Here is a 13,492-nt window from a genome sequence, read left to right as displayed (position 1 = left end):
TTTGTCCTTTCGACTTCTTTGAATGCGATTTTAAAACTCGTCATTGTCCATTGCTTGCATTCAACAAGTTGTATGGGCAGTTGCGCAGAATGAGTGTAACATATATATATCGTGTTTACAATGTCAGGTATAAACTTCAAAATTAAGTAACTGATAACTTTGCGTAAAAGTAAATAGATTCGCGTACGGGACTGTAAAATTCAATACACTTTTAGACAGAGAGCACAACGTTACTCAAGAATACACAACGTTTCGTTTTAACACGTTCAGTGTTACTGTATCGACCTTTGTTTTCGTGGTATTGGTTTTCCCCAAAAATTTTACACATTGCGATACAAAGGTTACGAATAGACAGTAATTTGGTTGTGCAAACATATCGCGATTGTAACAGTCGCCTAAACGCAACCAGAGGGTAATAACAAGCGTTGAAATTCGACAAAACGCAAACCACGTCACCACTCAACAAAACAATGCACGGTTGTCCTCTTTGTCTGGGCGATTGCACAACAGCAAACACATGCCGCCACTGAGTGAAGCAGACAGACACAACGCCATCGTTAGCCTGAAAATCCAAGTAGACCCTAGAGACAGGGCGTTTCGTCTACCTTCAAGCACCATTACCAGACTCTGGAACCGTTTTCAACACCAAGGTGCAACACGACCAATATTTCCTATCTGGACAAAACAATGAAAAGATCCTGAAAAGTCGCTAGCAATGAAGTAGTGAGTGTGATTTCATATGTATATATCCAGTTGCACTAGGGATGGGCGATGTTGATGCTTTTCTTCACATTAAGTATAAGTATAAGATATTCAAAACATCACTAAATCAACCAAGCATGCAATAATTACAAGTCTACTAGTGTATGGATTGTGGACTTGAAGAGTATCAAAGTAGCGGGAGTGTAGAGTTCCACATGTTGAAGTCGAAACACGAACGAAATAATGTGAATAAAACGACGTCATAAAGGCAAATAAGACTGCCATGCCATTGTCCGAATGCAACCATTACTGAGATCCTATCAAACAAAACCGACTTCATCACCCTAGATGTTTTAGAGAGCTGAAACAATCGTATTCACCGGTAATGTGAAGTTGCAAATGAGAAAATCAACATATAGTCGAAACATGTTATCACGTACTCCTTGGCATGAGATAAATAGTTCCATTTGTCAAAGGTTCGATACCTCCGACTCAATCTTTTCATCCTCTAACCTAGGCATCAATTAGTGAGTGACTGGGGTTATACGCCGCTTTTCACAGCGAATTCCGGCTAATTAGAACCATGCCCCTGATAACCTTATTATTTGTTCTGCCTGTTAAAAGGAACAATTTCAGCTCTTGGCTTCGAACGTAGTTGTACATTTCTATACTGAAAGACAAAAGATCATGAAATAAGAAACTGGAATTAGATTCACACACTTAACTGCGAACAGACACATTCAGTAATGAGAATAATATCTGGAATAAACTGTGTTGAAATAGTCCGAATACGTGTGATGCTTTGTAGAGTTTGTTATTGGAGGTGAGGTGAAATGGGGTTCAACGTCGCGTTCAAGATTGTTGCACTTATATGGCGACGTGTGTGTGTGTATGTGTGCATGTGTGCGTGCGTGTGTGTGTGTATGTGTCTGTGTATGTGTAGCTGCATCTTACTCTTCCGGACTAATGCCGATTATATAGCCTAGCCCACTGATATATCATGCTGCATTTCAACATTAATACACCATCAGACACAGAATACCAACCAAACCGACCATTCCTTGTTTTAGCACTATATTACCTAGAGCCAGGCAGGGTAACAACAAGGACCATCTTTTTACATCTTCGGGCAGACGCTCTATCAAGGAATCGATCCTTATTATTAAAAGCACTTTGTGATTGACATGAAGAATGAAACTATATATATAATTAAACCCCAGAAATGGGCTTCACATTGTACCCATGTGGGGAATTGAACCCTGGTATTCGGCGTGACGAGCGAACGCTTCAACCACTAGGCAACCCGACTGTCCTGTTACTGCATACCGACTCAATGTTTTTATTCTCTGATCTCAGTGAGTGAGTGAAATGGGTTTACCGTCGCTTTCAACATCGAACTTTGGTTCCTTGAACGGCTGGTCGATCCATGCCTTTCATAATATTGTGATTTGTTTTGCCTAACGCCAACGGTTATCAGGAATAATTTCACCTCTTGGTGTTGAACGTAGTAGAATAGTTCTAAACTAAAAAGATTACAGACCGTGAAATAAGAAATTTGAAATATATACTCAGGGTATGAAACTCCCAAAAATTTCAGCCAGACCTCAGGACTGGCTCGCTGAAATACTTGCCAGCCCTCACGAAAACCTGCCTGCCCACTATAATCATATGTTTCTCAGGATAAGCTAACGGGGTTTCTTTTTGGTTACATTTTATCATTCATCTTTACATGTGAATTAATGATTATCATCGGGAAATATTTAGAATATTGTCACATATGAAATACAACCCGACCGTCGGGCAGGGGGATTTGAAAATCTGGCAGCCCGAGTTGAAATCAACCCGTCTCGGACGGTCGGGCAGGCAGGTATTTCGAACACTGATATACTCTATGATAAGAAGTGCATCATGCAGAGACTATTTAAAATAGCCCTATCACATGGGGTGCTTGATCCGTGTTTATTGGAAACATGTAGATTGGAAGCAGTTTGTGATTGAGATGTAGTATGAAACTTGATATCAAACTGAACACAGATCTTCAATATCTTGATATCTTGAGGGATTCATATTCACACACAAAAGTCTGTTACTCCTGAACAAGATTGAAAGAAGTTTGTCACCTGCACGGAATTTGATAATTCTTTAATACCAAGCTGCTCAAAATAGCATTTCATCATCACAAACAACAGATATAAATAGACAAATCCAAGTAATTTTCATGTAAAAGAATTATGAACATTTACAACGTAGTGCTATGATTCTATGTACACATAGCTGTAACATAAATTCTAAGCTAAAGTTAAAGGCGATATGCACTGATACAAATAAGTGAGGATAAATTGATCTACACAGTCACACTATGTATTAGTTATACTCAGTATATATTTATACTCAATCACACTATATATCATTTACACAGAGTCACGTTATATATTAGTTATATTCAAACCATATATTAGTTCTACTAAACTATGTATTAGCTATACTCAGTCACACAAAATATGACACAGAGAAGATCTGTCACGGGTCACATGGGTCCAAGTCAACACTGAGTTGATGATCTGTCAACACCACGTCAGTCAATCTGCAGCATGGATGTGGTGGTAAATGTAAGTAGTTATAATAACTTCAGATGGAATGATCAGTTGATTATGAATCAGTGATCTATACTCTGTTACTACTAGTGAATACTTTGATATCACGTGAGGCATAATTACAAACATACACATGACCACGTCCATCTACCCAAACTCCGCACGGGTTCAAGACACCGTCATCTGCAGTAAGGAAGTGTCTAACAAACTGTCCCGATTCAGTCAGATGAACAACTTCATGTTGAGAGGAGTCAGCAACCAGGATGTCGCCTGTGCTGGTACTTGTGATGCCCCACGGATATATCAGTGTTGTGTCTCCTGTCGGGGTGTAGGTGAACACAACGTCCCCTTCAGGTGTCAGGCATAGGACACACCTGGAACTGCAGTCTGACACAAGGATGTTTCCTGTTCTGGTGGTACAAAGAAAGTAGGGATTTTGTAGGATGTTCTTTCCACTATGGACTGGACTGATTGACCTCAGCACGTGTCCTGTCATATCCAGAATATCCACACCGGGGGAAGACGGGACACATGCTGCGAGTGTTGATTCTGTCAGAGACGTTATACCCCGGTACTGTTTGTTGGTTGTGATGGTTGAAAGCAGCACCAGGTCAGGGTTGACTTCAACTGTTACAATCTGTCTGGTACTTGGCACAGTGACCGCCACCTGGTTGTGTTTCAACTTTGTTATACCATACGGACCACTACTCAGATTAAGCTTGCTGTGACCTGGCTGTTTTGTCTTGGTGTAGAAGGACTTCACACTCTTGTTGTCGTAGTCTGTGACTACCACTGTGTCTGTGCCATTCATCACCACAATCGTCAAGTCAATGGGACGTGCAACATTTCCATCTCCTGCAACTCTGATGTTAATGGTGTCCTGTAAGACAGGAGTAGCCTTCAGGTCTAGCACTCCCTCATACTGGATGTCTATCTCACCCAGCTGTAGATCGTTCAATGCTCTACTCAGCTGATCCGTGTCCTGTCTGAACATGATCTTGGCTATTCTCCCCTTCTCCTTCACGTCTGCGTCTCCGGCAGCATCCACATCACCGGCCTCACATCCCTGATACATCTCATACACATCCATGTCACACTCAGATTGTAGAGTCTGGTCTATCAGTTCAACCTGTTGTCGGTACATCTGTACTGATATTTCCTCTGACTTAATGTCGGCTGTCAGTTGTCCAATGTGCTTTTCTGAGATTTCTCTCAGTTCATCTAGGAGTTTGTTTTCCTTGAAAGTGATCTTCTCTCTCGCTTTGTTACCGGAAGACTTGATCTCTGATTCTATTTTAGCATACCGATCTTTTTCAGAGATCACATTCGACTTAACTGTATCAACTTTTACTTTCATTTGGATTTGTTTCTTTATTATTTTGTCCTTCTCATTCAACAGTTGTGATTTTAAAGCAGGTAATTCCGACTCTAGTGTGACAACCGAGTCACATTTCCTGTGATAGATAACACAGCAGGTGTGACAGGTGACTTTCTTGCAATCTTTGCATAGGAATTTGATGCATTCATCCTTGTGTTCATTACACATGACTTTTCGTTTCCTGATGGTAGTGACCTCGCCAGAAAGGTCAAGTACGTCATGGTGACGAGTGGCTGGAAATTGTCTGTGTGCCCTGGCACATGACTGGCAGAGTGCGTCATCGCAAATAGAGCACCACACAGAGGCTGGAGTTGTCTCCCCTTCGCGTTGACAGCACGTGCAATTTTTCGTATCTAAACAAAAAAGGAAAGGTTGATAAAAACACAGCTGGCAATGAACCACTGAGTGTGTATTGGTATATCTCAATGTATACATCTAGTGGTACTGAGTGAAGGTGATATATGTTTATTGTTGTTAATACATATTACTGGTATAAACAGAATCTCACCCGCGCGTCTTTTGATATCAAATATATCAACACGAGTTGATAAATGTGGAAAAACTCTGAGACGTTTTCAATTTGAAGACAACAGTAATAAGCAGTGTCCTCAGTGTAAAAAAGTACTGCTAACAGCTTCAGAGCCATGAGTGATGTCATTTGATTGTGGCGTCATGGTAACCAATAACGTCACAATGGGCTGCAAAGAATTGTGATGCAGTTTGGGATGATAAAACATAGTTCAAACCATTATAGAATCACACAGTAATGCTACACCTGTCAACAGATACAAGCATATGTACATGATGGACTTTAAGAGCGTTTTGCCTGCAACTTTACATACATGAAAATAATCTTTTTTGTCTGTAACATCTTACTTGTACAAAGGTCAGCGTGTCTGCATGTCGTATTTGGATGAATACAAACTTTATACAGCGACTAAAGCGAAACAATTGTTACATTACCAGATTGAGTATTGATTATATTCGTCCTGTTTCTATTACTTCTACAGTATTTGTTACAGTTAAATAACTCAGAGCGCAATGGGATTGGGAGAATAACATTTAGGACATTGATTTGAACAAACTGTTGACACAATGCTGTTTGTATCTACCTTTACATCCGGGGCCAAATGAATCTAAGAGACCCTGGATGACAAAGCTGGGCTTGACATCATCCGCCCACTCCTCCAATGGTTTCTCAGGGGAAGACACTTTCGTCATTTTGCTGCAGAATGGACACAGGAGAGACTTGGCACTGATGGCTTCTGGTCTGGTTTTGGTGTAGTTGACCACACATTTCCGACAGAAGGTGTGATAACACACAAGGGTGCATGGATTGTCAAACACCTCTGTGCATATAGTGCATGTGAGAAAATGTTCCTCCAGTTTCTGGGACGTCGCCATCTACAAACAGATAGAGAGAAGCACGTGTAATGCCACATCATATCTTAAATGAGAGTCAATGATCATTTTAAATTTGTGAAAATACTCCATATAAAAATCCCCAAACGTTTTCACCCGCAACCACAGTTGAAACATTTAGCTGATGTAGACGCCGTCGCACCTGTGTATCCAACTCATATTTTCAACAGGTAACGTCCAAGGACTGAATATATTCAGTTGTAATATCTCCAGCCCACAGTCGCTATAACAGGTACACGGACGTTTATTGTCGCGTAGTATATGCACTGACCTAGATATCGGCTCTCATTTGCATAACGAAAGTAGACTAGCTGTTATCAAGAGCCCTCAACCAACACAATGCAACACCACTACAGCCATTATACATACTTACTGTCTTAAAACCGTACGACATATAGATATGATAGACATTCTACACCCTCTGGAGTCAGTGTATCGTTAACAGACAAACGTTCGTGAGATCAGTCGCATGTACATAACGAAAGTAGACTTGGCAACACAGGGGTGGGAAGGGCACGAACGTTAAACACATCACTACGGCTGAATTATCAGCTGACTATTACTTCACAGCCTGTCGATACATTACTGAGTAACGACTTCGCTAAACTCGGGCATTGAGATCATTGTTAGCCTTGTAGTGTACATAAACTTTGGAAAATATCACCCGCATGTCAACTTACCTTCACTTCCTTGATCCGCCCAGGCGGTGTAGAGGGAGATTGCACACCGTGATGAATGGCTACTGCTGGTGACCTGTTATCAGTCGTTACAGCGCACATGATTGTTACTCGTTTCACTTTTGCTCGTTTTGATCGGGAGAGAAATATATTTAACCGAAACGGTTGAGAAAAATTTACTCTTGTTGGGAAATATATACAAAACACTCCAGATAAGCACCTTGCAAAAAAAAACTTTCGAGAAGAGTAGCAGGGGTGTCACGTGACTCATTCACGTGTTAAAATGTCCAGAAACACGATCATGCACATTTGGTTCGGTCGTTGCTTACAATATGTCTGTCATTTCTTACCAAAATATGCTTTTAAAACCTAATTTAGCGCTTTAGAAAATTGTATAACCTGAATTTATCACGAAATCCAAAGTACACACATAAGCATCTACAGATTGAATTTGTGGAATATTATTGGTCTACGTCAATTCGCAGAGGACAAATTGATGAAATATTTCTTATTGATGGTGTGGGTGTTCTTTGTGTGCCTGTCGACCTGTAGCTCGGTGTGTGTATGCTGCGTGCAGAGTAACGGTATTCAGTTGAAGCCGTCTATTCTTCCAGACTGTTTGCCCATGACCGACTTTCTAGTGTAACAGTAACTTTGTGCGGATAGTGATAAAAATAGATTCTGTGTTGACATTAGCACACACAGGAAAGAAGTGATGTTTTCCTGCCTTGAACGTAACAGTAGCAATAGCCTGAGGATAGGGTTTACCTCAAAACTTATTAGATGGTTGGCAGTGAAGATTTCATTGTGTGATAACAGCACAAACAGGAATATATGGCTATGATGTAGTAGAAGTAAGGTATTCGATGGTATTATGAGGACCTGGTGTGTGTTCAGGCCATACCAGAAACTTGAGTCATGTCGACATTGACTGGCTATATTGAACAGATTTCTTGCTTCTTTTCTAACGTGACCTCAGTCCTGAGTGGGAAGCTTGCTTGCTGACTGAAAGTGGTATTCCACCACTTGTGACTAGCGTCCGCTTCTTAATGAGGACAACTATTCTCAAAAAGTATTTAAGTCCGATGTCATGTTGACATTGACTGGCTACATGACTTGAGTGGGAAGCTTTCCAGCTATGTTACTGGTCCAGACTCGATTAATTACTGTCATAAAGCTGGAATATTACTGGAGTGCGGCGTCAAACAACAAACAAACAAACATCCAGCTTTGTTATCCTCAGCCAGGAAGTAGGACAGGGGATATAGGGACGGAGTTCGTCAATGGGGACAAAAACATTCAAAAACTATTTAAGTTAAACAAATGAAATTTACACACTGATCTTACTGGTTATGATCTTAAAAGAGTTCGAAAATTGGTGTCTTACAGAGTGATGCCCCTTGCTCCATGCTGTTCGACTTGCATACCGGGTGAAATGGGGACAAATTTTCTCAGAAACTACTGAAGTCACATTCCTGTCAGTTTACTTTCCTATCTAGGAGATATTTGTCAAGTCTGAGTTCGAAAATTGTTCCGTTAATTCTTTTTTTTTGAAAGAAGCTAAGACCCTTCCTCAGCGCTTTTCAACTTAGTTCATAGTGTGTGCAATGGGGACAAGTTTTCTCTGTTATCCCTGCTCTGTAACTCTGTATCTTGATATTCTGACCTGGATGTAAATAGCCAATCACGATTTCCCCCTGGGGGCCTCATGCCTTTGCTATTGGCACCTCTACCCAAATACTCTCCACTTCAAGCCCTCACCCATCCTCCATTATTCAGTGCATTTTATCTCCATCCTTCTCCACCCTTGACCTATTTACCACAACAGCTTCGTTTGTGAGTCCGGTGTCAAATTACAACGTGTTATTACATGCTAAACCTTATCTAAAATCAATCTACCGATTCTATATTATGTGAAGAGGGCTTGGTCCTACGAGGCACCGGTTTTCAATGTGGCTCCAAACCAAACTCTCGTTCAGATGAGTGTTGAATTCATACCCATGAGCCTTCTTAGGAAATCTGTGCAAAGTTAGTGGTAAGAGAGATGGAGCTGGTGCGTCATTTTCAAAAAGAAGCTTTGACGGCTGATGGGTCCAGGGCATTTATCATGTAATACTGGTTGGCTATTTGGTTGAGTGAGTGGTTGAGTGAGTGGTTGAGTGAGTGGTTGAGTGAGTGAGTAGTTGAGTGATCGGTTGAGTGAGCAGTTGAGTGAGTGAGTGAGTGATGAGTTGTTAAGTTTTTGAGTGGTTAAGTGAGTGAGTGAGCAAGCGAGTGTGCGTGAAAGCGCTGCAATAGTATGGTGCTGACAAGCCAAAAACCATAAGCAGGGCTAAGTGATATTCCAATCTACAGTCATAGTTTTCTGGGACGCCTGACGACAGCTCGACACAGCAAATTGCGATGTCTTATGCCTCAGTCACAAATACAACAGTCGCCGGATGATGTGGGCGGTGGGTTTCACCGATGCCCCGGCGTGCTACAGATTTTTGCCCACCGCTGTGACACTTCGGTCAATGGTCTTATGAAAAAGTGTTCACTTTCAAAATTGTTGCAGATGCTGTATCACATTTCAGTTGACTTTCTAAATTTGTGGAGTATGAAACTTCGGAGATGAAGAGTGGAAAGGCAAAGGGAGCTGCTGCGAAGAAGGGCACAACGGGGAGGAAGAGACAGAAGGACAGTGTGTGTGGAGGGACAGGCATCCCTATAGACATTCCATGCTGCTCATCCCATTCATATACGGTCGGGTAACTCTCAATGTTGCTGATTTTTTAGCCTTTTCGGGCATCGTAAACTAATCTTTCCCTGCATCTGTGTATATGTGACCGAGGCATTAGACATTTCGTCCACCCGTGCCTCCAAATATAACAGACCACATGGTCAACACAGTCTAAGTTTTATTTTAAGTATGTATCACGACTGAAAACAGCTGTATAGATCATGATTGAAACAACATGCAACAACTGTTCCTTCTGTATGGCCATGGATGATATATAGTAGAAGCCAAGCAATATGTTGTCAGTCAGCCATCCATCCATGAACAACTTAGTCCTTTGTCTAGTCCAATGACAGGAAACACAATAAAACTTACAAATTGTGGACAGGTTATGATCCCCGAGTTCTCATTTCTTGAAAGCTATCTTTTTGCTCTTGAGTACCGACCACTTGTGTCGCTTCAGGTAGAAGCTTACTGCAATTAGTCCTGAGAAGATTATGATAGCCTGGAAGAATCAATAGCATTGTTAACTTAAAGATTCCATTAGTAACATCATTCCAGAACTTAAACATCAACAGTTCAATTGAGGATGAAATGGTTTTAAGTTTGAGTTTGCTCTGAACGAAATTTCAGTTTGATCACAATGTGTTCACTTGGTGTGGGAGGGAATACCACTGAGTTTGTTTGTTGTTTAATGCCACTCTCAGCACTATTCATACCTGAAATGTGTTCTTTAATACTAATGTGCAGTGAAAATTAGTTGTGAAAACTATTAAAAACAATTCATCCTATGCGCCATACTTGACTCTGCCAATCGTCAGTGTGCGAGGTATTTAGTCGTCCTGTCTAGGAATCAGATGGCTTACACACTAGGGCTGGGTCGGGTAACTCGTGTACTCGTGTACTCGGGTCAGGTGGGCACTGACAAGGACCTGGATACCAACAGGACTACAAGGACCCGTGGTTAGTCACTTGATATGTAACATCATGAGACAAATTCACTGCTACAACTCCATGGTTACCTACAAGTATATATTCACACATCTTACTGACTATACACTCATTCCTTCTTTAATATGTTTTGAGTAAAGATACAGCTTCAGTCAACTCCAGTGTATACATGACCAGATCCTTTTGTAGATGTACCTAAATATATTTTGCAAGTGGTCCGGTAAAACAATTTCTATTTGGCCATTTTGTAACTCTTGATGCTGCGGGTATCCGGGTAGGGTTGGGTAAAAGGGGGTCGGGTACCAGTGTAGTAAATTTGGACTTGTTCAAACCCTATTACACACAACAGATAAACACACATGCAAGTATCATGATACATATCAGATCGCGAGCAAGGTACATGTATGTGTATAGGTATATGTATTGGATTGCACAGTTTGTCCTTTGACCCAGCCCTAATGATCAGAGGAGCCTTGTATGTAAATGTAAGTTTACAAGTTCCTCTCTGCTACATATTACATACAGTCAAACACCGTTGTGTCCAACATTGAAGTATCGACGTAAAACCTATTCCTTATTTATTCACATTTTACGATTGTAACTTCTTCAACTTCGACACAATGGTATTCGACTGTATATTCAAACCAACTGTCAGCCTTAAACAGACAGGGGCGGTGGAACAGCTTAGTGGTTAAAGCTTTCGCTCGCAATACCGAAGGCCCGGGTTCTATTCCCTATATGGGTACAATGTGTGAAGCCAATTTCTGGTGTCCCCCGCCGTGATATTGCTGGAATATTGGGTAATGGTGTAAAACCTTACTCACTCACTGACTTAAACAGACAATCTTATATATCTTGTTACTTATCAGATATATAAATACTCCGACACATTTGAATCTTCAAGATTAAACCACGTGACTATTCTTCTGCGTGGCTCCTGAACGTATATTCATAGATCCAGAAACCTGAATAACTTATTTCATTAATTTCAGTTAAACTTAAGAATACAGCTTATGGCACTTCTAATTACAAATAAGTTGATGGTTAATACTCAGTATTCAGTATGTTATGTGTTTGATTGTGATACTTTGTCATATATACCAGGTTATCACGGTCTCTTCATTTTGTTTATGTCAAAACTTTCGGACGCATGCTTTTCAGGGTGTAATGTCATCATTTGCCAAGCAGTAATCTTTGTTTCTGTGTCACGATGATTCTGACACGTACTCAACACCAGTACTATCCAACATTGTGAAACCACACATGTCGGCGGATATCTGATGCTGTATTATTCACATTTACTACGAACTGTGCAAACCATTTTTGTGTCATTGTTTTCAAATATAACGCCCCATTTCTGGTGTCCCCTTTCGTGACATTGCTGGAATATTAGTAAAAGCGGCGTAAAATATACTCTCTCACTCACTCTCTCAAATGATACGTGATATGTTTGCAAATACTGAAGCCAATATTATTATGACTGATTTGAAATAAACAACTAAACAACGTTGTTCCTTTTTCGTTTGTGTGGTTCACGGATGTCAAAGGAAAGGTAAGGTGCGCATCTGCTGTGAAGAAACATGTGATCGTGGATTCGAACACCAGATTCGCCCTGAATATGTTACGTGGTTTGTTAGCGCCACATCCGTGCTCGTGGCTTTCACCACGTCCAGGGTCTGCATACTTTTGTACTTTCCTCCCATATCGCGCTGCCAGCGCCACGACAGCGCATACACTGACCCAGTTGAAACCAACACTACCACCTCCGCCGTCCACAAGAGCAGAGACTCCACGATCACTGGCAAAGAAAAACTCCTAAGAAACACGTTCGTCCTGCATCACAGTAGGGGCTGTTTTAATGTATCGGCCCAAACAGTATTGATACCAAGCAATACAACAAATGAAGATCTCGGTTGCCGTAACAGGCGACTATGCTTGTCGTAAGAGGCGACTAACGGGATCGGGTGGTCAGGGTCCCTGACTTGGTTGAAGCATCTCATCGTATTCCAGTTTAGTAGATCGATGCTCATGATGTCAATAAGTGGATTGTCTGGTCCAGACTCGATTATTTACAGACCTCCGTCATATAGCTGGAATATTGCAGAGTGCGGCGTTAAACCACACAAACCAAGCAATACCAAGCCTTGAAGGTTATCTTTTCTCTAATGACTCTGTATGGAGAGGAATACTGACGCCGACGTTATGGTATCATCATCGCCATGACAACACAGAATTGTTTTATCATTTTATCCCCAAGGCTGAGATAAGACAATGATAGTAAGACTATCACATGACAGTCGTGTGATGCCTAAGATGTAGTTTCCCAAAGTTAGTCGGCGTCAGTGACCGCATCCTACGTCAGCTTGCCGACCAAGTCGCTCGGAGACTTCGTTCAGAGCCCTGTGTGAAAGACAAGGTTGGGCCTGTCCTGTGGCATTCAATACATATCTACATACACACGAGGACAGATATAATGTAATGGTTTCAAAACTTGACGTTTTGCTGAAACAGCTGGGAAATTGTTGATGCGGCGTAAAACACTATCCATTCACTCATTCTTCGAAACAGTCGCCATGAACAGCTGGGAAATTGCTGGTACGGCGTAAAACAATATGCATTCATTCATTCATTTTTCGAAACAGTCGCCATTAACAGCTTGGAAATTGCTGGTACGGCGTAAAACAATATTCATTCATCCATTCTTCGAAACAGTCGCCATGAAAAGCTGGAACATTGCTGATGCGGCGGAAAACAATATTGACTGATTCATTCATTCATTCGTTCATTCATTCTCAAAACAAAGAAAGAAACGGCGCAGAATCCAATCTAAGAATGGTAGGATATACAGAGATATTGAGTTTGTGAAGGGAATGATAAGAAATAATGTTACATGCTTTGGTCTCGGTGTATGATGCAAAATGATAAACTATAGCCAAGCTCTCAATACTCACTCGCTCTTTAGTAAGACCACGAAGACCAAGCTTGTTGCTGGGACAAGAACACTTTCCTTTTTTATTTGCCGACCATGATTTACTTTGGTTTGTTTGTT

At 41.2% G+C, this 13,492-nt stretch overlaps 1 protein-coding gene across 3 annotated transcripts in view; it reads right to left on the bottom strand.

The window, feature by feature from the left end:
* Window positions 1-2,829: 2,829 nt before the first annotated feature.
* The window catches only part of LOC124126327 (tripartite motif-containing protein 2-like), a 17,550-nt gene continuing 6,887 nt past the window's right edge, over window positions 2,830-13,492 (bottom strand). Inside the window, exons 1-3 of one of the 3 annotated variants that reach the window (XM_046489723.2) lie at window positions 6,777-6,856; window positions 5,787-6,078; window positions 2,830-5,027 (exon numbers count right to left, since the gene is read on the bottom strand). In XM_046489723.2, the coding sequence (XP_046345679.2) occupies window positions 3,367-5,027; window positions 5,787-6,078 (1,953 nt within the window). In that variant the 5' untranslated portion in view covers window positions 6,777-6,856 and the 3' untranslated portion in view covers window positions 2,830-3,366. Of the gene's footprint in view, window positions 5,028-5,786; window positions 6,079-6,776; window positions 6,857-13,492 lie in introns of those variants that run through there. The other 2 variants (XM_048397808.1, XM_048397809.1) reach the window with 2 other exon arrangements.

Source organism: Haliotis rufescens, unplaced genomic scaffold, assembly GCF_023055435.1.
Source record: "Haliotis rufescens isolate VD_foot unplaced genomic scaffold, xgHalRufe1.0.p SCAF_17, whole genome shotgun sequence".
In the NCBI taxonomy this organism is placed as follows: domain Eukaryota; kingdom Metazoa; phylum Mollusca; class Gastropoda; order Lepetellida; family Haliotidae; genus Haliotis; species Haliotis rufescens.
The sequence above is the reverse complement of the archived record's forward strand: the minus strand, read 5'-3'. Positions and strand labels throughout refer to the sequence as shown.